Source organism: Hylobates moloch, unplaced genomic scaffold (assembly GCF_009828535.3).
Source record: "Hylobates moloch isolate HMO894 unplaced genomic scaffold, HMol_V3 SCAFFOLD_6, whole genome shotgun sequence".
Taxonomy (NCBI): domain Eukaryota; kingdom Metazoa; phylum Chordata; class Mammalia; order Primates; family Hylobatidae; genus Hylobates; species Hylobates moloch.
The window spans coordinates 118,537,327-118,564,299 of record NW_026652281.1 but is presented as its reverse complement, the minus strand read 5'-3'; the positions used below and the strand labels follow the sequence as shown (position 1 = coordinate 118,564,299).

The window sequence follows — 26,973 nt, the reverse complement described above, 5'->3', positions numbered from 1 at the left end:
GCAAATAAGTATTTATTGATTTGATATTTGCATTGCCTCTCTCTGTTCCTTACAGTTGGGTGCAAACATTTGGTGCTGAAGGCTTGGCCTCCTTATTGGACATTCTTAAACGACTTCATGATGAGAAAGAAGAGACTGCTGGGTGAGGACTTCCAAGTCTTTGCAACTTCAAGTTGGAGAGTCACAGGGGACTTGGCTATTTGCTCTGAAGGAGAAAGTAGCAGTTAAATGTAAAGTTGTGGGCTAGGGGAAGGTACTGTTAGCCAAGAAGGGGTTTATCATAGTGGTGACTAGAGGATGAATGATGATTACAGATATAGGAAAGGGAGGAGGAACTTAAATTTCATGTTGGATAACTTCAATATATACCACATAATATTATTAGTCTCCCAGCACTGGTTCTTTTTCAATCTGGAAATAAAATCCGATTTAGTGCTGCCATGTAATCTGGTCTGGGTAATATACATTTGGAAGTCTTATAATATACTTGAGACTAGTATTGTGACAGTCTTCAAGGTTGGAATAATTTTAGGTATACCTTGGACTCTCTTAGGCTACCTTGAAGCCAGCCTGAAGCAGAGCACTTCCTGGAATCTTTCTGAAACAAAATAATACATGGCCAAGACCTGCATATATCTTCTCAGACTTGAAACCTCTAGTAGCAAGGCAAGCAGCAATAGATGGGATGTTATCCTGATAGACTTTAGCATTTAGGAGCCTAGGGAGAGTTAAAAAGAAGGTTTTAATGTAATACTAAATTCTTGGAGTACAAGAGGATCAGCCAGGTTTTTTGATGGTGAAGATCCCTCTTCAGTTATCTATTTTCTTCAGTGTTTCTGGGCAAAGTGCTATTTCCTAAAATTTACTCATCTGCTAGATGGGGCTATTATTCCTAAGAACCTTGTTTGCAAGATTAAAAATGGGAAAGGGGTAGAGAATAAAGGGACCTCACTGATTATGTCTTCAATATTCAGGAGTTACGATAGCCGGAACAAGCATGAGATCATTCGCTGCTTAAAAGCTTTTATGAACAACAAGGTGAGATTTTTCCCATTCTCATTCCAAACCCCATCTGGATGCCTGTTCTTTCTCTTCTATTGGCAAACCAAAAGAGGAACTAGGAATATGAGGTTCAGGACTTCTAGCTTTCTCTTTTAGTATCATAACTGTTTTTCATTGCCACATATACATGCTTCTATGGATATTTTTTTCTCAGTTCTAACTTCTGTTTCAGAGGACAGGCTCAATTTTGTTTCTGTCCTTTTTTTTTTTTTTTTTTTTTTTGTGATATGGAGTCTCGTTCTGTCACCCCGGCTGGAGTGCTGTGGCTCGATCTCGGCTCACTGCAAGCTCCACCTCCCGGGTTCGCGCCATTCTCCTGCCTCAGCCTCCCGAGTAGCTGGGACTACAGGCACCTGCCACCATGCCTGGCTATTTATTTTTATTTTTAGTAGAGACAGGGTTTTACTGTGTTAGCCAGGATGGTCTTGATCTCCTGACCTTGTGATCCGCCTGCCTTGGCCTCCCAAAGTGCTGGGATTACAGGCGTGAGCCACAGCGCCCGGCCTCTGTTTCTTTACTTTCTTTTGCTAATTCTTGAATTTCCTGACCTGTAGTTATTGTTTCTGCAATATTTGCTTTATTTCCTGTTTCTTTTTTCTTCTAGACTATTGCTCCATTTTTTATCTTCTTTTTGTCTGTTTAGTAATTCAACCCAGGGAGCCCTCAGTCATGTGCCTCTGAGGACAAATCTCTCTTCTTCATTGTTTAATTTTATTGTAATTAACTTATTCCATTGGATTAGGAGGGAGAGAATTAACAAGAAACATATAAATCAAAGACTTTTATTCCTGGAAGACATCTAATTCTGTTGTGCCTCCTAGAAAATTATTTTGATATGTTCATCTCTAATTATATTGGAAAAAGTATGCTACCCCTGTATTAGTTTGCTAGTGTACCACAAAATTAGGTGTCTTAACAGAAATTTATTTTCTCACAATTCTACAGGCTAGAATTTCAAAATCCAAGGTACCAGCAGGGTTGGTTCTTTCTGAAGCTGTATGTGATAATATGTTCCATACCCCTCCTAGTTTCTGGTAGCTTGCTAGCAATCCTTGGCACTCCTTATCTTGTAGATGCATCATCTTGGTCTCTGCCTATGTGATCACATGGTGTTCTCCCTCTGTATGTATCCATATCCAAATTTCCTCTTTTTATAAGGACACTGGTCATATTGGATTAAGGACCCTTTCTACCCCAGTAGGACTTCATTGTAGCTTGACTAATTATATTTGCAACGAGTTTATTTCCAGATGAGGTTACATTTTGAGGTACTGGGGGTTGGGACTTCAACACTGGAATTTAAGAGGACACCATTCAACCCATAACAACCCTTAAACTTGTCCCCCAGTTAGATGCCTTCGTCTTTCAGCCTCCTTTCTTTGTTCTTGGTCCTACCAGTTTGGAATCAAGACTATGTTGGAGACAGAAGAAGGAATCCTGCTGCTGGTCAGAGCCATGGATCCTGCTGTTCCCAACATGATGATTGATGCAGCTAAGCTGCTTTCTGCTCTTTGTATTCTACCACAGCCAGAGGACATGTATGTGACTGGAATAATTTTTCTTCTCCACTTTCAATTTTATCATTTTCTCTTAGTTCAGAGGACAATTGAGTTGGTTGGGTGTCCTCTGGTTCATAAATACTAGGTAAGATTGTGTTTCTTCCCAGAAGTGAACACTAAGCATCTTAACATTTAAGAACAGTTCCTAGGCTGGGCACAGTGGCTCATGCCTGTAATCCCAGCACTTTGGGAGGCCGAGGCGGGCAGATAACGAGGTCAGGAGATCGAGACCATCCTGGCTAACACGGTGAAACCCCATCTCAACTAAAAATACAAAAAATTAGCCGGGTGAGGTGGCAGGCGCCTGCAGCCCCAGCTATGCGGGAGGCTGAGGCAGGAGAATGGCATGAACCCCTGAGGGGCGGAGCCTGCAGTGAGCCGAGATTGCACCACTGCACTCCAGCCCGGGCGACAGCGAAAAAAAAAAAACAACCATTCCTAAGTGATGGGTGCTATCCTGAATGTTCCACTGGTCATCAGAGGTATAGCAAAATGTCTCCTATATCTCCATTAATATCTATATTGTCTAGGATGAGGGTTTCTTTTTACTATTCTTTTTTTTTTTAATTCAGAAGTGGCACAATGTTATTTTTAAAATTCAAACAATGTAGAAGTAAATAAAGTAAAATTTATCTGCCTCATCCCTTTGCCAAATCCTATTCTGCAAAGAGAATGACTGTTAATGGCGTGGTATAGTCTCATAGAATGTTTCCTAAGCATAGACAAATGTATTGCATTCCCTTGATTCTAGACATCTGCCACCACAAAAGATAGTATCTTAAGAGCTGAGGAATGACACTTATGCCTATAAAACCAACTGCATATATAGGATAGATTTTTATTATTGAAGAGGGATTTGATTTAACGAAAGCTAAATCATTCTTTTCAACCTGTTTCTTTTTAATAGTAGATCTTGGGCATTTCTTCTATGTCGGTACTTACAGATCTACCTTATTATCTTTAGTAACTATTTAGTATTCCATATACATGTATGTATGGCCTATAATTTATTTAACAATTCCCCTGTTGCTGGACTTACAGGTTTTTTCTTTTTTTTTTTTTTGAGACGGAGCCTCGCACTGTTCCCCAGGCTGGAGTGCAGTGGCGCAATCTCGGCTCACTGCAAACTTCTCCTCCCGGGTTCAAGCGATTCTCCTGCCTCAGCCTCCCGAGTAGCTGGGACTACAAGAGTCCGCCACCATGCCTGGCTAATTTTTGTATTTTTAGTAGAGATGGAGTTTCTCCATATTGGCCAGGCTGGTCTCGAATTCCTGACCTTGTGATCCATCCGCCTTGGCCTCCCAAAGTGCTGGGATTACAAGCGTGAGCCACTGCACCCAGCCAACTTACAGATATTTTTTAAAGCAGATTTCACTATCTGTTCTAGGTGATCATTTTTACAAATGATACTGCAGTGAACATCCTTGTGCATATCTTCTTTCACATTTATGCCCATATGTCGGATACATTTCTAGAAGTAGACTATATGTTACATGCATGAGAAATTGATTAGTACTGTTAAATGCCCCTCCAAAAGTTGTATCAATTTATACTTCATGGAATAGGGGACTCGATTTGGTATTTATGGACAGGAGCCTAGGGATGGATTGTAGGGAATGCATTTCCCTGAAGAGATGGTCCTTAGCTTTCAGCAGTTTCTGGGAACTGAGTGGTGAGAATAATAATGTGAGAAATCTGGAACACCGATAATGTCCTGTTTCCTAATTGGTCTGTGCCCCTGTATAATCTACTCATTATACGTGTCTGTGTCAGAGTACCTGGAAAGTTCTCTCCGTTTCCTTTCACTTGGGCAGGAACGAAAGGGTTTTGGAGGCAATGACAGAAAGAGCTGAGATGGATGAAGTGGAACGTTTCCAGCCACTGCTGGATGGATTAAAAAGTGGAACCACTATTGCACTGAAGGCATGTATATCTCCTGAAACTGGGCCCAAGAATAGAATTCAAGATGGACAGACTTAAATTAATTTGACCTTTTAATAAAATACATGGAGTGGCTCCCACCTATATATTTTACATTTCAGAATCTGTTATGAAGGGAAAATGATTAACCTTCTTTCTAAGAAGGTAAAGAATGAACTATTTTCCTCATGAGATGGAAAAAGGCATGATATGTATTTACAATCTAGGAAAACCGAGACCTACAATAACATATACTCTCAAATCCTTGAAACCATTTAGAGTTTAGGCTCTCCGGATCTGTACTCAAACCAGGTCTCACTGCTAAGTAGAAAAGTCATTTTTAGAGTTTTTGTACTGTATCTTTCAGGTTGTATTGGGGACCTAAGAATGCATGTAAAGAAAATAGATTGTTGATCTCCAGGAGTTAGCATTGACATAGCCGCTGAATTTTCTTATTTTAGGTTGGATGCCTACAGCTGATCAATGCTCTCATCACACCAGCTGAGGAACTTGACTTCCGAGTTCACATCAGAAGTGAACTGATGCGTTTGGGGCTACATCAGGTGTTGCAGGTAAGATATCACACTTCATTAGAAAGGCTAGACTGGTTCGTTCTTGCTCTACAGCCCCAATAATCCGTGGGATAATTCTCGTTTTCAATTAAAAACCAGGTTGAAAAGCTTAGGTTTCTAACCACAAAGGATACTTTTGGGTTCCCTGACTTCTACTTTTGTTGTTGACAGGACCTTCGAGAGATTGAAAATGAAGATATGAGAGTGCAACTAAATGTGTTTGATGAACAAGGGGAAGAGGATTCCTATGACCTGAAGGGACGGCTGGATGACATTCGCATGGAGATGGAATATCCTTTTACTGACTAGGTTCAAGGCAGATGAGACATTCATTGTATTTAGTTCCCTGATCCCTGTGTGGAATGGTTTGGGAGATGATGACTCAGAACACAGCATCAGGCTTATGTGTCTTCTCATTAAATAAGGCAGGTGTATTTTTATTGCTCTGGCTTTACTTACCTTATCATAGACCAGAGAAGTCAGTAAAGGTGATCTGAGGGTTGTTGAGCATGGAAGCCATCAAAATCAGTGTAAACCTTCCTAGAATGTGATAGCTTAGCTTACTAAGATGTAGAACTGGCTTTTAGAGATGTTTGGACTGACAGAGGGAGTAATTTAGTTACCTGTTAATATTTTCAGTAAGTGACTTTGAGGCAGTTACCTCTTAGTTTCTGTCTACTGCCTGATCTTCAAGCCAAGTACTTACTAGGAATCCTCTGTGTGTATAGTACCATCCAACTCACTGGTCCCTTAAAGGACGTTTTAGAAAGCTTAAAGTTTCTGGTGATGTTTACAGGAAGAACAGCCAGTAGAATGGAAGTGGTGTCTTGCTACTTTTCCCTAGCTTTTTCAAGAGTTAAATAAGCCACCTGTCAAACATAATTTCTACATATTTGCTTTCCTTAGCCTATTGCCCTTTTCCACTGACTTTAATGAAGTCTTTCAGATTCTCTTAAACACAGTGAAGGATTCAAAGGCAGAGCCACACTTCCTTTCCATCCTGCAGCACTTACTCTTGGTCCGAAATGACTATGAGGCCAGGTAAGATGGTGTGCTTATGGGAAGTTTTGAATTTGAGCCTAAGTGGAGAGAGTGAATTCCTTAAATTCAAAGATTGTTCTGTAAAGGGAAAATGTAAAGACAGAGACTCAAGATTAGGGTTTATTAGTCATAGATATAAAGGAAGTTGTCTTGTTTCTTTAATCCAACTCAAAGGCATCCCTGTGGAAGAGGTCAGAGTGTATAAGCTGAAATGCTCTTCTGTTTTTGGAGGGGAGTAGGTAAATAGGATGAAGATGTTAGCAAAGGGAAGTGGCAATTTAAAATTCTTTCTAGTTTCCTGTAAGTATAGATTTAGCAATAGCACTATCCATCACAGGAAGGATCAAATGCAAATTTTTAGATGGGAAAGTATTGGCACTAGGAGCAGATGGCAAGAAGTTTTGATTATCTGAAGTAGATGGGGTAGGGTAGTTGATATGGAAAAAGGAATTTCTTAGCATGGCAGCGATACTTGTGTTAACTTTACAAAAGTTTTTCCAGGTCTCTCAGTTGTCAGAGCAATTAAGTTTTCTTGGTCCTGAATACTTCTGAAAATTATATTTTGATTTTCCTTTGATGACCCTGTTTTATTCTCTTGTAGACCTCAGTACTATAAGTTGATTGAAGAATGTATTTCCCAGATAGTTCTGCACAAGAATGGGGCTGATCCTGACTTCAAGTGCCGGCACCTCCAGATTGAGATTGAGGGATTAATTGGTAAGCATACTCTTCTATCTGGCTTCTCCAAGTATTGCTTCTTCCTTTCATTTTTGCATCTTGTTTCAGTGAAAATGTCAGAGAAGATACCTTTCCAGTCCCCAGATAGTTCTATTTTTGTCCTTTCTTAGGTCATAACCAGCATCTTTGCTAGGAATCTATAGGTCTTTAGTTTATTTTTACATAAAACACACACCAGCACCTTTTGCAGGAACTCCTGGTGGTCTCAGAGAGTCAAAAGTATCACTCATAGGCATTCTTCATGCCACCCAGCATGGTGGCCTTACTGCACACTCAGATTACATGTTGAACTTAACTGAAAGTTCCGTTTCTTTGTCTAGTGCAGAACATTAAGAAAGATAATAAAAATGATCAAAAAGACTGTTCTTTGGAAGGGCGTAGTGTGAAAGAAATAGACCAAGAGAATTAGGAGCTTTACTTAGACTCTTCTTCTTTTCAGATCAAATGATTGATAAGACAAAGGTGGAGAAATCTGAAGCCAAAGCTGCAGAGCTGGAAAAGAAGGTGCATATGAGAGACCAGAAACATGTGTTTGAGTATATCTTTCTTTGAGGATTATTATTTTCCTGATATATGAGACAGTTTTCTTCTGTGGTATTTTGGAAGCGTTTAGCACCCAATCGTGTAGTTCCCAGGGGAAACCTTTCCAATATAGGGTAGTCATTGGGGAAAGTGATATGGATGTCTTCATAGGGAGCTCTAGTGATGGGCTTTCAGTTCTTGGGGTACTGGGCAGGAAAAGAAAGACAGATGATACAATAGGAACTGGGGTCCTTAGAACAATAGAACTAGAGAATGTCTGAGTTCTCTTTTTCTCTTCAGTTTTTAAGAACTCTTGTTGTGGTCAATAGGTGTTTGATCCTAGAGAATATTGGGATTATACTACCATCGTTGTCCTTGTTAAATACCTTTAAAATCTTATTTTTTTTAACTATAAAAATAGGGAATCTGTGGCAATGAACTGATTCCCCTGTCCTTTAACCTTGTTTTATTTTCATTTTTATTTTTATTTATTTATTTTTTTGAGATGGAGTCTCACTCTGTCATCCAGGCTGGAGTGCAGTGGCGCGATCTCGGCTCACTGCAACCTCTGTCTCCCGGGTTCAAGCAATTCTTCTGCATCAGCCTCCCAAGTAGCTGGGATTACCGGCACCCACCACCATGCCCAACTAATTTTTGTATTTTTGGTAGAGGCGAGGTTTCACCATGTTGGGCAGGTTGGTCTCAAACTTCTGACCTCAGATGATCCACCTGCCTCAGCCTCCCGAAGTGCTGGGATTACAGGCGTGAGCCACTGCGCCCAGCAAACCTTGATTTTAAGGTCAGAATCATGCTGCTTTTTTCCCCAAGCATGGCCTGGATTTATGAGCTCTGTAAATCAAGTATTGGCCCAGAGCTGGAGGCAGTGGGGGGATTCCAGCACCCCCAGGCAAAAGAGGAGGTAGGGAGAATTATGGGTAATAATACTTGTGCTTCTTACTGAGATGGAGAGCTTGCTGGGAGCCTGATTCATTTTTTTCTCTAGTTGGACTCAGAGTTAACAGCCCGACATGAGCTACAGGTGGAAATGAAAAAGATGGAAAGTGACTTTGAGCAGAAGCTTCAAGATCTTCAGGGAGAAAAAGATGCACTGCATTCTGAAAAGCAGCAAATTGCCACAGAGAAACAGGACCTGGAAGCAGAGGTGTCCCAGCTCACAGGAGAGGTAATGCCTGAGCAGGGAAGGCAGAATGACCTGTAACCTCAGGATGCACATGGCTTGGAACAGGAGTCAGTCATCTCACTCCTAGGGAGGGCTCAGCTACTAATAGGTAATCTAGTTACATGGTGCATATTTTAAAAATAATATACTGGTTTTTGGTTTGTGTTGGGGGTAAGTAATACATAAGGCAGATAATCTGGAAAATACAGAAAAACATTAAGAATAAAGTAAGTTGGCCGGGCGCGGTGGCTCACGCTTGTAATCCCAGCACTTTGGGAGGCCGAGGTGGGCAGATCACGAGGTCAGGAGATCGAGACCACGGTGAAACCCCGTCTCTACTAAAAATACAAAAAATTAGCCGGGCGTGGTGGCTGGCGCCTGTAGTCCCAGCTACTCGGAGAGGCTGAGGCAGGAGAATGGCGTGAACCCGGGAGGTGGAGCTTGCAGTGAGCCGAGATCGCGCCACTGCACTCCAGCCTGGGTGAGAGCGCGAGACTCCATCTCAAAAAAAGAAAAGAATAAAGTAAGTTGCATTACCACCCAGAAATAAAGGTAATAAGTCTCCTAATAAATTAGGAATAAAAACTAAACTGTTAAAAATTGGCAAATTTCCTGTTATTTTAGTCATCTCTGCACAGATTTATCCTTACACACTGTCTCTGCAGTAGTAAATACTTAAATGATCTTTGATATCTGATAACTTGATTACTTATGTGGTTATATAATCATCTGTGTAGCACATATATTAGTTATATAACTAGAATGTTTGATTTACTTGACCTTTACATTTTATAATCAAGGGAGAGTTTAACATAAAGGTTGAAATTGTCTTCTTAATATAAAGCATGCTGAACTAAGAACATGAAGACCTGAATTCTAGTTTGGCTCTGCTGCTAAGCAGTGTGACTTTAGGTGATCATGTCATCTCTCTGACTCCTCTCAGTTCCTCCATTTGGATTAAGTCATTTATTAGGTTCCTTCCAGTCCCAGTAGTCCCTGAAGTGGGGTGAGAAGTACTCACATTGGTGTTATTTCTGTAGGTTGCCAAGCTGACAAAGGAACTGGAAGATGCCAAGAAAGAAATGGCTTCCCTCTCTGCGGCGGCTATTACTGTAGCTCCTTCTGTTCCTAGTAGTGCTACTATTCCCCTTGCCCCTCCTTTACCTGGTGACTCTGGCACTATTATTCCACCACCACCTGCTCCTGGGGATAATTTAACCACTTCTCCTCCTCCTCCTCCTCCTCCTCCACCACCACCTCCTTTGCCTGGGGGTGTTTGCATCTCCTCACCCCCTTCTTTACCTGGAGGTACTCCTATCTCTCCACCCCCTCCTTTGTCTGAAGATGCTAGCATCCCTCCACCCCCTCCTTTGCCTGGGCATGTTGTCATCCCTCCACCCCCTCCTTTGCCTGGAGGTACTGCCATCGCCCCACCTCCTACTTTGCCTGGGGGTGCTGGAATCCCCCCCCCACCACCTCCTTTGCCTGGGGGTGCTGGAATCCCCCCCCCACCTCCTCCCTTGCCGGGAGGAGCAGGAATGCCACCTCCTCCTCCCCCTCTTCCTGGTGGTCCTGGAATCCCTCCACCTCCTCCATTTCCCGGAGGCCCTGGCATTCCTCCACCTCCACCTGGAATGGGTATGCCTCCACCTCCCCCATTTGGATTTGGAGTTCCTGCAGCCCCAGTTCTGCCATTTGGATTAACCCCCAAAAAGCTTTATAAGCCAGAGGTGCAGCTCCGGAGGCCAAACTGGTCCAAGGTAAGAATTTCTGTCTATTTCTTCACCAGTCAATCTTAAGAAACAGTTTCAGTTTTCTACTTTGTATTTTGTGCATGGATGGGCTGCGCCTTCCTTAAGGCTTTCATCTTTCTATCTTTAAGTTTCACTCATGCTTATATTTATTCAGCAGATATTAGGCATCTTCTTTATTCCATACATCACCACGGAGAGTTCTGTGAACCCTGTACTCTGAATTTAATCCTAACTTATACTTAATGTTTTTTGCCTTTTCTCTGAGGCTGTGAATACCATGGTAACACACAGTTTGATAATAGTCATTCACCAGTCTGCAAACTACTGATAATTGTGCTGATCCCAAAGTCATGGATTTATGAATCCACTCTCCTATCCCAATTCCGCAGGATGTGAGTTACACAGGCCTTTTTTTTTTTTTTTTTGAGATGGAGTCTTGCTGTATTGCCCAGGCTGGAGTGCAGTGGCGTAATCTCTGCTCACTGCAACCTCAGCCTCTCGAGTAGCTGGGATTACAGGCGTGCGCCACCATGCCTGGCTAATTTTTGTATTTTTAGTAGAGACGAGGTTTCACCATGTTGGTCTGGCTGCTCTCGAACTCCTGACCTTGTGATCCGCCCACCTTGGCCTCCCAGAGTGCTGGGATTACAGGCGTGAGCCACTGCACCTGGCCTTCACAGGCCATATTTGCGTGCACAGTATTGTTCCCATGATGTGTTTGAGATGCCTGTGATTCTGAGTGAGTTAGCCTCTTGCTTCTAGAAAACAAGTTAATATAAAGGACCTTAGGGATTTGCTCATAAAATGAGCAAATTTGGCACAGTTAGCCAAACTGGTGGGAAAAATATAATGATGAGCAAGACTTCTCTGAAATAAAGCCTTAATGGTTATGAAGCTAGAGGATTTGGAGTTAGGAGGAGGATACGTAGTATATATGAATCTAGTTCTTGAATAATCACCAATTAACAGATGAACTGGAAGTATTCTCTCCTAATCCCACCGCAGCTATTCTGTGCCTCAGGTTAGTCTTATTCTAGTAAGACATTGCTGATAATCAGCCAGCCACCTATTTTACAGCCTCATCCGTTTTCTAGGATGGAAAGTATAGGGCTCAGTTTACTAATTCTTAACACCCTGCGTTTATCCACAGCTTGTGGCTGAGGACCTCTCCCAGGACTGCTTCTGGACAAAGGTGAAGGAGGACCGCTTTGAGAACAATGAACTTTTTGCCAAACTTACCCTTACCTTCTCTGCCCAGACCAAGAGTGAGTACCTTCCTCTTTGATGCAAAGGTCCAGTGTAGGGCTTAGAATATTTTTTCATTAGGTTTCCTATTCCCTTCCCTTCCCTGGGTGAAGATAGAAAGTGTATGTTGGATGGAAGACTGATGGATTTTCCCATTCAAAAGAAAGAAAAGATGTTTTTGTATTAAATATTATGGAGTTACTTGGTTTGGGAAAGAGAACTGTTGTATGTAGGTATTTTGTATCAGTATAACTTGTAGGGATATGAGATTAAAGTGACAGAGCTTGATTTGGGCCCATTTTGATGATACTTTTGAACAGATTCTGGCACTGCCTTAAGGTGCAATTTCCAGTTCTAAGTACATAATTAATAAGGGTTGGATAGAGTCTTTAACAGTTTGGGTGACTGATTGACTGTCTACAGTAACAAAGAACCATATGTGATTCCTTTTCTTCCTTCCATTTCTTTCCAATATTGGATGCCTTCTCCTTCCTGGCACTTTGCTCCTGCAGCTTCCAAAGGTAAGAATACAAAAGAGCCTTTTAGTTTGGTCTCTTGAATATTAGAGAAAAAGATGAAATAGATATAAAGGAATTTCTCATTAGAAAACTGAGACCAGAGATTGAGGGTTGACTTGTCTTTGCTAGGTGTTTTTTGGTTTTGGTTTTGGTTTTTTTTTCCTCCCCTGGAGTTCAAAAGGACCAATAGCTTTGGCATTAACTAATAGGGAAGAAAGTTTGCTTCCCGTTAAACTACCACATACTTAATCTCTTTAGAACGTGAGGGACAACGTAAGCAATAATGCTATTACCTTACATTTGTGCTGTTTTACAATTTTCATAGTGCCTTAACATATATTACCCTATTTGATATGCAAAGAAGCCTTATAAGACAGGCAGGATGTGTATCATCTCCATTCTGTAGCATATATAGACTCTGAACAGTTAGGTAGCTTTCCCAAGGTTATGTGATCAGAACCAGGAGTCTTGACTTCTGGTCCATTTTTTCTATATAAATTCTTGATTTTCTTTTTTAGCCTTCATATGGTTCCTTTTATTTTACAAGAGCTGATCTTCTTTGCCCTCGTCTTTCTTCACTTCCTAATTCTTGTGGTTTTGTGCTACCTTGTGATAGGGTACTTGTAGTTACTTCCCCTGAGATAGTATTTAAAAGATCTTGTCATGTATAATGACAATTATAGCCCAATAATTTCATATTTTCATCTTCTAGCATTTTTGTTTGTTTAGAGGCTTTCTATGACCCTAGTGATGAAAATTAAGGGCAACTTTGGAGCATTTATTTTCCCCACCTCCCCCTAGTCAATTAGTATTTTTAAAGGCAATTCTTATTTTTTTCCTTAAGTGATCTGATGGAAACAGGCTGCACTTTGTTCTAATAAGGAGTCTAACAGATTGCAAGGTGCTTTGGTGGCCCCTAGTTACATATGTGTGTGTGTGTGTGTGTGTATCTAGGAGTATAAGACCATAATGCTCATATCTGTCTTGTTGCCCTGTCGTTCAGGTCAAAATGGCCTTTTCCTCTAAGAAAATTGTCACCTTCCATGCCAAAGTCCAGCCTAAGGGATTAATTCCACTCTCTTAATTAAAATACTGTGATGGTAACCACATATACTGTATTAGTGTATCAATAAAGACAAGTTGACAAAGTCAAAATTAAATGATTTTCTAATTTGTAAGTTCACAAAATCCCTATGTTGGCCTCTGGCATAAGTTTCTTTCTTGAGTCTGGGCTCTGCACTTTTAGTGCCTTTGCAAATGAATACTGACTGGGCCCCTTTTCTCCCCCCACCCTCATCCCCATCTTTTTATTCGGTGCATTTGTATTCCTATTAATTCTAGTTGGGTTTTATACAGTTTAGTGGTCTTCCTTGGCATTATATTCTCATTATGAATTGGGATATGGTAGTATTTTTTAAAATACCAAAGTGGCCCCCTTAGTCACAAAAGTCCAATAAAAAGAAAACTTTAGTAAAAGATCTTTGTGCTTCTTATTTAGAGTTTAGGTTTTTGTCAGATAAGGAATTTCAAGCTCTCAAAAATTGCAAGCACTCAGAAGACCCAGATCTCCTCAGTATGACAGCAAATATACTTTACTTCAGCGTTTTAAACATCTCCAGTATTTATATTCCAGAAAAAGATCTTCATCCTTACTACTTTTTCATTTTTATAATTTTTTTTTATTTTTGAGACAGAGTCTCGCTCTGTCGCCCAGGCTGGAGTGCAGTGGCGCGATCGTGGCTCACTGCAGCCTTCGCCTCCCGGGTTCAAGGGATTCTCCTGCCTCAGCCTCCTGAGTAGCGGGGATTACAGACACCCACCATCATGTCCAGCTAATTTTTGTATTTTTGTAGAGATGGAGTTTCACCATGTTGGGCAGGCTGGTCTCGAACTCCTGACCTCAGGTGATCTGCCCACCCCGGCCTCCCAAAGTGCTGGGATTACAGGCATGAGCCACTGCGCCCGGCCATCCTTACTGCTTTTTAAAAGTAATTGTTGAATACTGAATGGAATGTTGAACCAGTTCAGTTTGAATACTGAAGCCAGTGTCAGTTACCAAGTCTCTCATTCATAGTCTTGATATTGATGATATAATTAAATGATAGATAACTACTCATTATCAACCTTGTAAATATTTCATCTTCCAGATGAAGTAGTGACATAGATTAAATAACTTTTTCCAAACTGTATAAAAAGTGTCAGACTTCAGACTCCAAACAGTGACTCCAAAGTCCTTGCTCTAGCCTTCTACTTCTTAGAAGTGTGTATGTACTTGCCCTAAGAGCCTCTGAAAGCTTAGATCCAGACAAAAGCTGCAAGAAGGGGAATATGCTGCCTTCAGGAACCACTTCATTCATTCAGACGCAAATGTCCTTGAATTGGCAGTGACTGAGTAGAAAAAAGGGAACAGTAATAGATTAAAAAAAGTAAGTGAGATACTAAAAGAGAAGGCATATTCTGACTATATTCAACTCTTGCAAAACTAATCCAGTTGAAGAAATAAGACGTGTTTATCTAGTAGAAGCACTGCTTAGATGATTTCAGTCCAGGTGGTTGCCAGTATTGATGAAGAAGTTATTTGGACACTAGGTTTTCATCATATTGCATTATTTCCTCTCTTGCTTGCTAAACACAACTCTGCTATTTGTTAAGCATGCCTATATCCCCCTTATGTTTTATTGATACCTAAAACCTTCAATATACCTACTGGCCCCTCCAAGAATGGGCATTGAAGAAAGCACCTGCCTCACTCTGCCCATCTGCCTCCTGTATTGAAAAGTCTCCTGTTACACATATTCTGAAGCAGAATATGTGTGCCTTTTTACAAGAGAAGAGCTGAGAGACAGGAACTGGTCCTGGAATTTTATACTCCAGATTCTTTTACACATTATTTCTCTTTTAAGGATTAGTGTCTTGTTTCTGAAGGCTTTGTTTCCCATAAATGAGGTATTTACTTACTCAGTTAACTTATTCCCTGCCAGGAAATATTTTGAATTTACTTTTGATAGGCAGTGCCATAAAACTTCTAGTCCTTTTTCATATTCTCACTTTCCTTATAGTGATCAGCAAGGAGTCTTTTATCATGGACTCTTTGTTGACTCTTTTTTGAATTTCTTGGAAACAGGTCCAATAGTTAAATTTCTTTTTTTTTTTTTTTGTTTCATTTTCTCCAAGGGAGCATTTTCATTGCTATAGTAGCCTTAGGCAGCTCATTATTTGTATGTACAAGATAAACTAGTTTTTCATTTTGCATTTCTTCTCTTCGCTGTCTTTTGTTGATTATGTGATCATTACACTACCACCTCTTGAACCATAGCATGGTGAGTGATAACTCATGTCTTAAGTAAGTAGTACAGTGACTTTTATTTTTAGGTTTATTCCTTCCTTCCAGAAACAATATGGAACATTAGACTTGTTAAAGTAAGAGGTGTGTTATGTGAACTGTGAGCATCAGAACAGTTCTCCAAATATTTAATGGCAGTAATTTAGAAAAAACTCTGGCTAAAAAGACCTTCACTAAGAAGTGAGAATTTTATTTAAAAATAACAGTATTCTAGTTAGCATTTGACTGTGTGGGTCCAGTACTGTTGTTCCAGAAGTCAGAACTGTTAGCCGTAACAGATAGGTTTACCTGTCTGCTGCCCTGACATAATTTTCTTGCTTCAGGCTTCAGCAGGAGCCCCTTTCCCAAAAAGAATCTGAGGGTCTTCTTTTTCCCTGTGATTCTCTTCTGTCCACTAGGTGGCACTCACCCAGTTGCATCTTTATTAGTGAATTTTTGTAGCTTCTGCAGCTTTAACCTTTAGCAGCAAGGTTTTGTGAGAGCTCAGCCTGCTCTACCTTGTTCATTGAGTCTCTTAGCAGAAAGATGTCTGTTCCATCAGTTCCTTATTCCACTCAAATCGGTAGGATTAGGACTAGAGGTACTAGTCAAGTGAACACTTGTTGGGAGTCTTACCTTTTAATTACTTAGCTTCTCTTGGGTTTTGAGTAGGGTCAGACTACTAGCACAAAGAAATTGGGAAGTTCTATAATATCCGATAATAGTCCCTTGTGATTTAAAAACACAAATCTACCCCTATTATCTGGGGTTACCAGAACTTCTTCACATGGAAAAAGTACCATACCTCCTCCAGGTTGTCATCTCACTGTCACTAGTGATATAAAAAAGGAACCTAAACTACCCCCTCATATACCCCTCTACACCCCAGCCTTTCCATCACCATTTTCTTTTAATCCACTGTATCTAATATTATGCCATTTATCTTGGTTTATGTCACTTACCACAGGCAGCCCCAGACTCCTGGGTCATCCCTCATCTCCCATAGTTTAATTGCGATAAGGTTCTGTGTGGTTCCTATTCTGTCTCCTCCCATCCCACCTAAGCTCCTGAAACTGGTCCACTGTACCTTCTGGAATTCATGGTCCATTACTGGCAAAACCTTTTTCACTTTGCTCTACTGGAAACCTGGTTTTCTCTCAATACCACTTTCCCTTTTGCTTGCTTATGTGGTTTGGTTTGGTTTTATTTTTGAGATGGAGTCTTGCTCTGTTGCCCAGATTGGAGTGCAGTGGCAAGCTAAGTTCACTGTAGCCTCTGCCTCCTGGTCACAAGCAATTCTCCTGCCTCAGCCTCCCGAGTAGCTGGGATTACAGGTGTGCGCCACCACACCTGGCTAATTTTTGTATTTTTAGTAGAGACAGGGTTTCACCATGTTGGCGAGGCTGGTCTTGAACTCCTCACCTCAGGTGATCCACCCACCTTGGCCTCCCAAAGTGCTGGGATTACAGGCGTGAGCCACCAGGCCCAGCCCATGTGGTTGTTTTTCTTTGTTCTCATAGACCTCACCCCAGTGGGCTTGGAGATGGGGTAGACGTAATCTTTGTTCTTCATTGCCACTCTCAGATCATTTTGCCTCTTTCCTAAAAGGAAACAATTCCTAAAAACCAACAATTTCAAATCTTATGACATCAAGTTATGTCACCCATTTTCTCTCTTCGTGTTGTCATCTACTGACACCCACGTTACTCCTCATTTCTCAAACAATTTAGCTCTTGACTCATATCCACTCTTCTATACTCCAATACTACCTCTGACTTAATTCTTGGGAATTTTTATACGAAAAGGTCATGATCCTACCAATATTCTGGCCTTTCAGTTCCTTGAATTCTTCTACTGATTTTGTCCTCTATCCTACCTCAACCATTCCCCCCTTCTAGGATCTCATGTCATACCACCCAGGTTCTATCTTTTTACCTTACTCCCTTTGCTATCCTGACCCCAACAGTCCTCCAGCCCCGCTAATCCATTTGTCCTACCAGCATTTCACTGTCCTTCACCTTCTGATGACTTCACTCTTTCCCTGAGCTAAAATTTCTTGGTTAATCATTATAATCATTCTCTTGGGGTTCGTTCTTCCATTATCTCTCTCATTTCATACTCGATTGGCAAAACCACGATCCCAGTTAATTCCTTTTCTGTCTTTGTCCTGCTCCTGTAGCTGTGCAACTGAACATGGCTGGAGAATACCACACAACTGGGCCCTCCTTTGACAGACTTTCTTCTCTTAGCTTTCAGGACAGGAAACATTTACTTTTCCTGCAAACTCACTGGCTGATCTTTCTCCCAACTCTCCTCTGCTTAATTTGTGAAGTTGCTTGGCCCTTGATACTGCCAGGCAATCATATTTTAAGCATTACAAATTCATTGAATTTCCTGCTCTCCTAAAGGCTATTTCACACCTTTTTTTCCTCCTCAACAGCCCAAACCTCCCTCATCCTCATTCTCAGCTGAGGATGTTTTCTTTCTACTTCACTGACAAAATCGAAGCAATCAGAAAAGGAACTTGCAAAGACTTCCATCATTACTTTTACCTAGCAGAATTCTGTCTTCCTCTGTTACCACGGTCCTGTCTAAAGCCAGTTCCTGGACTAATTTATCATTTTAACAAATATGTAGAATACACTAGAAATACAGGGTAAAAAGTTGTCCTCCCCCAGAGTGATTGTGGTTAAGTCATACTTTTTATATGCATATGTTATTCTAATAAAGGAATGGGAAAATTCTTTTCTTCTTTAGTTCAAGTGAGAAAGGTAAATTTTTGAATAAAACTTTACTGGAAAGGGGGCAAAGGAATTAAAAATAAAATTACAGAAACATGAGGGTATACACACTTCTTTTTTAATGCAATTGGTGTGATCTTATACAGTATATACTGTTTCGTATTTTGCTTAACATGTTTTAGCATCTCAATGTCCTTACATATAGATCTGTCATTATTTCTGATAGATAGTTGTCTTCTGTCATATAATACAAATAAGTTTTCCATTTTTTTATTACAAGCAATGCTGAAGGAAACATCCATTTTTCCATTTTTAATTGTCTTTGCAAACTTGTATTTCTGCACAGTAAATTCTTAAAAATAAAATTTCTGGGCCCAAGTTGCTAGGTACAAGATTTTAGCAATTTATACTTCCACCAAAAATAAAAAAAATTTATGGTAACATCTAGTAGGGGAAAAGTGATATGTTGTTTTAGTCTGACCACTAATAAGATTGCACCAAAGGTTATCTTTCATACCTTGACTCTGTCTGTAAAGTGAGATACATGAACCTAAAAGATATTTCAGTTTTAAACTTCTGGTTCTGTTAACTTTGTTTTTTTCCTTGCAATAAGCTGTCTTTGGTGTTATCTGTCATGTCAAACTCTTCTTTTGTTTCTGACAGCCTTCCAAGTCCTTTTGTTATTTTGTTTGTTTTGGTCTGAGTTTCATTCTCTTATTCTATGCACCAAAGGTCAGGTATCAGGAGCTGCTGCTTGCTTACAACCAGTGTTTAGGAGTATACAGCTAAACTGGGGCAAAACTTTAAAACTATTGCACGAAGGCTGCTGATGTAGTTTCCACAGAAGACTTACTGGTGGAGATTTAAGGGACTGCACCATCAGGTAAAGGAATTAAGTTTTAATTTTCTTCTCAACCGTGGGAATTCGATATTTTATTTCTAGCAGTGTGTTTTACTGCTTTCTGCCACCAGATGGCACATGGATCCCTTTTATTTTAGATGTGTCATCGTTGCGTTTGGTAGTGATGTCATCACGTTAGAGAGAGGCAACCTCTGTCCTTTCCAAATAGAAGCTGCTTAGTATACTGCCCTCTACCTGTCAGGAAATTTCTTTGGAGGACTGATCGGCAGTTAAATTATATAGAAAGCTACAGCTTGCCCTTTTACAAAAGGATCTTGTCCTGTTGCAGCTAGTATTTTCAATAGTAGCAATATTCGTGTTCTTTTTGGGGTCCAGAGGCTGGAAAGGGTTTTTGTTCTTTAGTCCGATACCTTCATGAAAGCATAGCCTTCCTTTGAGAGGGCTCAAAGAGAGGTTTGTATTTTATCACCTTGGTAGCTCATTGTAGCCTCATTATATACACACTCATAATCCCATCTCTGTCTCAGTTTCTGCTGAAAAACTACTTTAAGCACATAATAGAACCTACCCACATTATATATTGATAACTAGCTTGAGATAATCTACTGAATCCATTTCTTCAGGGAATTCCCCTGGTTTAACTTGGATAGAATATGCTGGTGCAGAAAGATTTTCACAAAGTCAACCCTTTGTGTCATATGTTAACTCCTAATTATCCCCAGCTAGTCTCATTTTTAGAGCCTCTTTCTAGCCATCCCAGCTTTAGTGTGTGCCTGTGTTACTTTTTTCTAGAAACATATAGACTGAAATGGTATCTTTTAAATTCAAGGTACCATCTGCCATTATCTGTGGATTCCAGATTTTATTTCTAACCAAATGTCCTTTTAAATGTCATTGTCTGAGACTTAGACCATCTAGTTGGGGGATCAGTATTACTTAAACTTCTAACATCTTGGTACAGTCAGTTCCTAGCCTTAAATGTCTGTTGATAGAGTAAATCTCAAACTTTAGTATAAGGAGTACATGAGGAGCATGTTTGTAACATGTAACATGTTTACATGTTAACGGTGTGAATCAAGCCACTCTTCACCTGTTCTCTTAATAATATTTTGATATCTGTATCTGAATAGGTATTATATAAGTATTATCCCTGTTCTTATGGAAGTCATATGAGATTGATTAGGAAACAATTCAACATTTTCTGTTGACTTGGCAGTCAATTTTGGAGTCACTATTTCAGAGGCACTTTTCTTGCCATCTTCCAAACCAGGTCTCAGTAGCCATCTTAGAAGGACATTTTGAAGAAGTTCTCTGTGGTCAGTGAATTAGTTCGGAACCACTTAGAGATTGACTCAGCTGAAGAGGATGGATGGAGGGCAGAGTGATTAGGGCAGAGTATTGTGCTGGACTGGGGCTTGTACAACACGGAAGGAGTTGTGAGAAACTGGAGGAGGTAGAGATCAAGATGAAGAATGTTACAGTTATACAGACATAACTTTTGTTCAAGCTTGGTTATTCTCTTGCTATGGAGACCTGGAGTTGGTAGAGATCAGAGATGTGTTTAGGCGAAGAAATGGGATATCCAGCAACTGTCAAAGCAGAACTAAGGATTGGGGTGAACAAAAGAGTGATCCAGTGCTCTCTTACTAGATACTAGAACCCAAAACTGTTGCCTTAAGGAAAAGACACTGTTTTGAGGATCGCTTGACCTTACACCATTTGGGAATTGTTGGACCTGAAATGACTTTGCTGCTGATGCTGAACAAGTCTCCCTCCAAACATAAGGTTGTAGACAGGCTAGTTTGCAAGGAGTACTAAGGATGTCTCCACAGAATGTTTCCTCTGGGGCTTTTCTTTCAGCTTCTCTGTTATCTGTGTGTGTTTTTTGTTTGGTTTTTTTTTTTTTTTGCATAGATAAGTGGTTCAGAAGTAAAAACAGTATAAAAAAGTCTCATTCCCACCCTAGTATTCATCCATGCCATCCTTCTCCCTCCCCTACCTTCTAGAGGTAACCATTTTTATTAGTTTGATTATCCTTTAGACTTTCTTAAAAAATGCAGTTATAAACAAATACTGATACAGATTCTTGTCCTTCCTCTTACCAAAACAAGGAACATACTTTCTGTACTGTTTCTATACCTTCTATATCCTGGAGAGTCTTCATATCAGTATGCAGAGACTTTCCTCATTAAAAAAATTATAAATTTTTAATAAGCAGGCATTACTTTTACAATGAACACAAGGATAAAACAAAAATAGAGTAATGAAATAATTGTCCTTTTTTTTTTTTTGAAACAGTAGCTACAGTAACCCATTTGATCTGACTGCATCTTAGCATGTATACATGTCCTTTTGATCTTCCTAAAAAAAACTCGTACATAACAATGAATTGAAGAGTTAGTTACCCACATCAGCTCTGTAAATGTATGGCAACTTATACCAGAGCTTATAGCCATTATGATATGGGGAAGAGAGACTTGCAAAGTTCAGCCAGGGGACCTTCCAGACTTCACTCGAGTGTGATACTTGAACAGGAGGAGATCTTTGTATTGCTAGCAAAGGGATGCTACTCTCTAAAAGGCCTTTAAAGGAAAGGAGTGGCCTACCTTATTTTTTTTCTTGCTTCCATTTCAGTTTTTGTTCTGGAGATGAATTGCTCTAGAACTTAGTGTCCTGTAACTGTTCCATGTATTAGAACTCTCGCCCATTGCCTTTGGAGCAATGTGAAAGAATGCTTGTGATTCAGTGTTTGGTGGGAAAAGCAGGAAACAAATTATGTACACCTTATTACAATTGTTTCATATTAAAAAGAAATGCATTAGTGAAAGATTAGAAGGGAATATACCAGACTACTGTAACAGAGATTTTGTTAGGGTACTACATACTTTTTCTTTTAATTTTTCTATAATGTGGTTATATTGTTTTTATAATGAAAAAGACACAGGGTTAAAAAGGAAATGTCAGTGTCTGAGATGCTTGGAGAAGATTCTAGAGCACTTCTAGATTTCTAGAAGTACTTGAACCTGAGATTTCGTCTGCCAAGCCAAGTACTAGCATTCAGTTCTATAAAGCAAGTAACAGTATCCTTTACTTCACTCTTAAGTTTCTTTTTGAAAAAACAGATTCCAATGTTTAAAAAAAAAAAACCTCTTTTCACTTCTAAGTACCATTGGGCAAGGGACCCCAGTGATATAATAGAAGGGCATTGGTAACCCCATTTCTGCAAGATGGGATGGAATCATTCTTTCCTCCTGATCCTACAGTAACCCCAACTCTTCTTAGAGCCAGTGATTTCTTCTTTTAGATCTATTAGATGGGAAGATACGGCACTCTCCTGTGTGTGTTTGCATTTCTCTTAGCAAGAAAAACTGCAAAAATCTTTCCCAAGAATTTCCCGTTTTTCCTATTCTGCTTGCATTTTTCTTTTCGGCCACGGGGTGCGCGCAGTTGAGCTATTTTGGCTCAGGTTCCAGATTGTGAGGTCAGAGTCTAGGGATTGGAGGAGAAGATCAGGTGACTTTCAGTAACAGAGATGGCGGTCTTCCCATCTCCACCCCTTCCCCCCTCCTCTTTCTCCACCCTTTCCTGGCTTCCACCTCAGGAACAAAGAAGGGAAAAAAACAGCAGTATGACGAAAACCAGCAGCTGTCTCTGCAGGCTCAGGCTGGGGGCTGGGTGTTTATTCCATCTGTTCTCTTTGTTCTGCTCTTACCGTGTTACTTCCCTTCCCAACCCTGAATAAAACAGTATTTCTAGAATCCTTTGTTACGGAGAATGGTTTAGAATTCTGCAGTTTACTCAGTATTTATTTAGTTAGCGTGGGTGAGACAGCAGAGATTAAAACTGATCTGGAGCACCTAAAAAAAAGATGAAGGTACTTTGCCTTCTCATTCAGTCTTAAATTATGAATACCTATTTAATGTCAGATTTGTGACGGGATTATCAATTATTATTTCCAATTATCAAAACATTATTTCCATGATGCCTAATTGGTATTATCTTTGTTTTATAATTGAGATGTAAAAGAGAATTAATATGTCCTTTGCTTATTAAGATTTTATAGCAAGTAAACACCAAGCCAGAATTTGAGCCTAGATATATTGGGCTCAGAATCCAGCACTTAGTGAAAGGGAGTGGCAAGAATGCAGGCATGTTGAGAGAAACCTCAGGTGCTCGCTTCCAGTGACTGACAGTGTAAAGTCACTGTGCTAGTGCTTCTTGCTTTTTACCAGTGATTAGTGTCCTGATTTCTTCAACAAATAAATTTCAGGGGAAAAAATGAGATGGAGAGGCACACATAGATTGAGAGAATTTTAAATTTTATCAACCAATACAGCATATGGAACTTATTTAGATCTTGATCCAAATGAACTATACAAAACACTTGACATTTGAGACAGCTGGAAATTCTGGTGATAATGGTTTCATGGCATTTTTTAAAAAGTCATCATCTTTTAGAGATGCGTACAGAAATAATTGCGGATCATTATGGGATTTAGAAGTGGGCTGGGGTGTAGATGAAACAATTGGTCACGAGTGGATAACTGTTGAAACTGAGTGATGTATGCATGGGGATTAATAATTCTGTTTTTGTATATTTAATTTTTCCCATAATAAAACATTTTTTAATCCAGGAAAAGAGTTTTATTCCTAGTACCTTATTTTAATGCCTTTTCTTCTGCCCTCTAGCCTATTGTTTCCTTGCATAAACCTGTCCTCTTTGCTGGCATAGACCTGAGTCCTTGTTTGGGATAGTGCCTGTCCTTCCAGTCCTTCCGCACCCACATCCTAGAAGCAGACCTCTTTTTAGCACTCCCTAATTGAGTCACCATCCTGGGTGTGCTGGGAAAGTATCTGTGGGAAACTCAATGACTATTTTATCTGAAAGACCAACTGCTTGGTGAAGTGCCCAATTTTTAATACTGCTTTTCTGCTACCCTTCCAGACTTAGATCTGTCCCCTTCTTTATAACTCTCAGCATCTGGTTCTTCCTTTGGGATTCTGTGTGGCTTTGTTCTTGTCCTTTAGGTTTGTTCATTAATGCCAGTTTGCCCTGTCCCTCCTTACAGCTTGCGCATCTGTGATGGTCTAGTTCTGTGGGATTTTACAGATAGTTGTATATTTTGGCCAAGATATCAGTGATATGGTTACCTTTGGGCAGGGATAACTGCTATTCGGTTGGCATGATATTTTTCCTTCTATAATGTATACCTTAGTGATTGTTTTAAAGTGCTGAATTTATCCCTTATGTATATTACAACCATGAAGAATATAAATCAGAAGTCCTCCATTTGGGCAGCTTCTTATATTAACACTTACATTAAGACCCTCTTACTCTCTCCTCTTCCCAGAATTAGAGAGTTGATGTAGTGCTTAATAGACATGGCTTATTGTATGCTAGGTGAATTTGGCAATTCCTTAGCTATGTTACCCTCACAGAAAGTTATTTCCTAGAGAGATTATTAAGTGTTCTGATCTTTCATATATGCCTGAGAGATCTAGGATTCTTCCACAAAGACCCTATTTCTTCAGAGAAAACTATAGTGATGCCAGAGTCTATCTTTTTTTTTTTTTTAACAACTTGTGATTTTTGTGCACCTGTGTTGTATGTGTTGCCATTACCTCACTTTAGGGACGTTGGATAAACTGGCGTATTTGTGCAGCCTCATTTAAGTAGTGGCAACCATTAATGACTTGTACCCACAAGTTTTTCCAGATGTTTCTGGTTTTTTCCACCTTTTTTACATGTTCTCTTTTAGTTATAGGTACTTGGCTTACTCAAGGGAGGTGTAACATAAGATAAAGATAATGGAGAGTGTTCCCTGTAGAATAGGTACAAATGCTGCAGGCTTTATCTTGGGCAGAGCAAATAGGGTTTCGGTCCTGAGTAAGTGAGTGAGGTTAGGTGGAGCTGCTTTATAATAGCTCAGCCTGTCTTCCAGCCCTGCGGATATAACTGACTTTAGAGTCAGTCCGTGTTCTCAACAGTTTTTGAAAAGCCCATTTTTCTATCCCACTTACTTATTCCCACCTGCAGTTCTTAAGAACGTAGTTTCCAGGATGTCATGCAACTCCCTACTCCTCCATTTCCTGTTTGTGGTCTTCATTGAGAGACGCCTGCAACAGGAATTCCTGGGGAAGTGAAGGCTATAGCGGTGGGATTCCGGGGGTCATTAGTCCATTATTGAAGTTGGGGCATCATGTACTATAAAAGGACCTCCCTTCAGTTCTGTTGTCTCCTAGAAACTATTACTAATCATAACCAAGCAGTAACTGCAACTCAGGGCTGTTGACTTGTGCCCTTTGTCTTTAGAGACTGAAAATTATTTTCCCTTCTTGTGCCTCGGTTTCTATTATTTGAATTTTAGAGCTCAACATCAAGATTTGTGACAAAATTAACTTGGACTCTGTAGGACTGATTCATTTCAAATGCAAAAGTAGTGAAGGACATAAAACAGACTCCCTATCTTGGACGCCAGGGGGTGCCCTTTCCCTTCGCTTTACGGTCTGGCACTCCCCACTGCATTCAGCCATTTTAGACAGATTGTTTTTGCTCCCAGCTAACTCCATTTTGTATTTGTGACGCAGGGAAAAAAAAGGAGTTAGGCAAAGGAGGAGTCTGGTTTGCAGAGGGAGGGAGACTGGCTGAGGCGCAGCTACGTACTCTTTTACTCAGCAGTTGCTCATCAGGGACACGCCTTGCTGCAGGCTGCCTGCATCCTGAGCAATCGATGCCACAAGTCCTTGCCAGCAGAGCACAGAGCAAAATGGTTTGGCTGCCGGACGCCTACTAACAGTGACAGGGTGCTAGCTTTTGAGGCAGCAGGCCAGGGCATCCCCTTTGCCTCATCTAGACTCTAATCCTGGGTTTAGGTGTTTTTGCTACAGAGATGTTTAGGGCAATATTCTTAATTATAGGATCAGATAAGAAAAGATACCCCCAAAAAAAGAAGAAAAAAAGGAACCCCTTTCACTCGGCTGTCTGGGAAGAATCAAATGCCCCAATGACTCTAGGGAAATGGTCTTGAATTTTTTAAAAAAATGTTATTTTTGAAACCATAAAAAAAATGCACGCACACTTACACACATATATGTAAAAAGACTAGTATGAACACCCTATGTCCATCACCCATTTAAGAAACTTAATCAGCAGCCAGTCTTGTTTCATATACCTGTATCAACTTTGTCTTTGCCACCCATTATTTTTACATGTATCCTTGTTCATATTATTTAATCCTTAAGCAGTTTAGAATGTGTGTCAAAAAAATTAGGACTTTTAAAAGATAATTACTACCATTATCACATCTAAAAAATTCTTTAATATCAGATAGCCAGTTAGTATTAAATTTCCCAAAGTATCTTATGATAGTTGTTTTTTTTAATAGTTCATTTGAATCAGAGCCAAATAAAGTCTACACATTGCAGTTGGTTGATGTCTCTATAGGTTCTCTCTTGTGCTGTCTCTTTTATTTTTTATTTTGTAATTTATTTATAGACTTAATTTCTTTTTAAAAAGAAGATCTCTGCCAGGCGAGGTGACTCACGCCTGTAATCCCAGCACTTTGGGAGGCCAAGGCGGGCGGATCACCTGAAGTTGGGAGTTTGAGACCAGCCTGGCCAATATGGCGAAACCTCGTCTCTACTAAAAATACAAAAATTAGCCAGGCCACCCGGTGGTGCATGCCTGTAATCCCAGCTACTCGGGAGGCTGAGGCAGGAGAATTGCGTGAACCCGGGAGGCGGAGGTTGTGGTGAGCCAAGATTGCACCACTGCACTCCAGCCTGGGTGACAGAGTGAGACTCCATTTCAAAAAATAAATAAATAAATAAATAAATCAAAAGATCTCTCAGGTTGGGACTGAGAAGATACAAAGCCAGACTTCCCTTCTTGCCAGAGCAGAGCCTCTCCTTTAGGATTTCCCCCAGAGGCTGTTGGA

General features: G+C 40.2%; 1 protein-coding gene and 1 long non-coding RNA gene across 5 annotated transcripts in view; one reads left to right on the top strand and one right to left on the bottom strand.

The window, feature by feature from the left end:
• The window catches only part of DIAPH1 (diaphanous related formin 1), a 103,743-nt gene that overhangs the window by 33,778 nt on the left and 42,992 nt on the right, over nucleotides 1-26,973 (top strand). For all 4 annotated transcript variants that reach the window (XM_058439945.1, XM_058439944.1, XM_058439947.1 and 1 more), the window contains 12 exons: nucleotides 56-142; nucleotides 975-1,038; nucleotides 2,461-2,600; nucleotides 4,436-4,544; nucleotides 5,003-5,113; nucleotides 5,285-5,403; nucleotides 6,038-6,154; nucleotides 6,756-6,871; nucleotides 7,332-7,396; nucleotides 8,418-8,597; nucleotides 9,635-10,354; nucleotides 11,499-11,613. In XM_058439945.1, coding sequence (XP_058295928.1) covers nucleotides 56-142; nucleotides 975-1,038; nucleotides 2,461-2,600; nucleotides 4,436-4,544; nucleotides 5,003-5,113; nucleotides 5,285-5,403; nucleotides 6,038-6,154; nucleotides 6,756-6,871; nucleotides 7,332-7,396; nucleotides 8,418-8,597; nucleotides 9,635-10,354; nucleotides 11,499-11,613 — 1,943 coding nt within the window. The remainder of the gene's footprint in view (nucleotides 1-55; nucleotides 143-974; nucleotides 1,039-2,460; nucleotides 2,601-4,435; nucleotides 4,545-5,002; nucleotides 5,114-5,284; nucleotides 5,404-6,037; nucleotides 6,155-6,755; nucleotides 6,872-7,331; nucleotides 7,397-8,417; nucleotides 8,598-9,634; nucleotides 10,355-11,498; nucleotides 11,614-26,973) is intronic.
• Nucleotides 140-25,355, bottom strand: LOC116471639 (uncharacterized). The gene is made up of 3 exons (XR_009213832.1): nucleotides 25,068-25,355; nucleotides 21,643-21,747; nucleotides 140-205 (listed from the first exon to the last, which is right to left on the bottom strand). It is a non-coding gene; the product is annotated as an uncharacterized LOC116471639 (long non-coding RNA).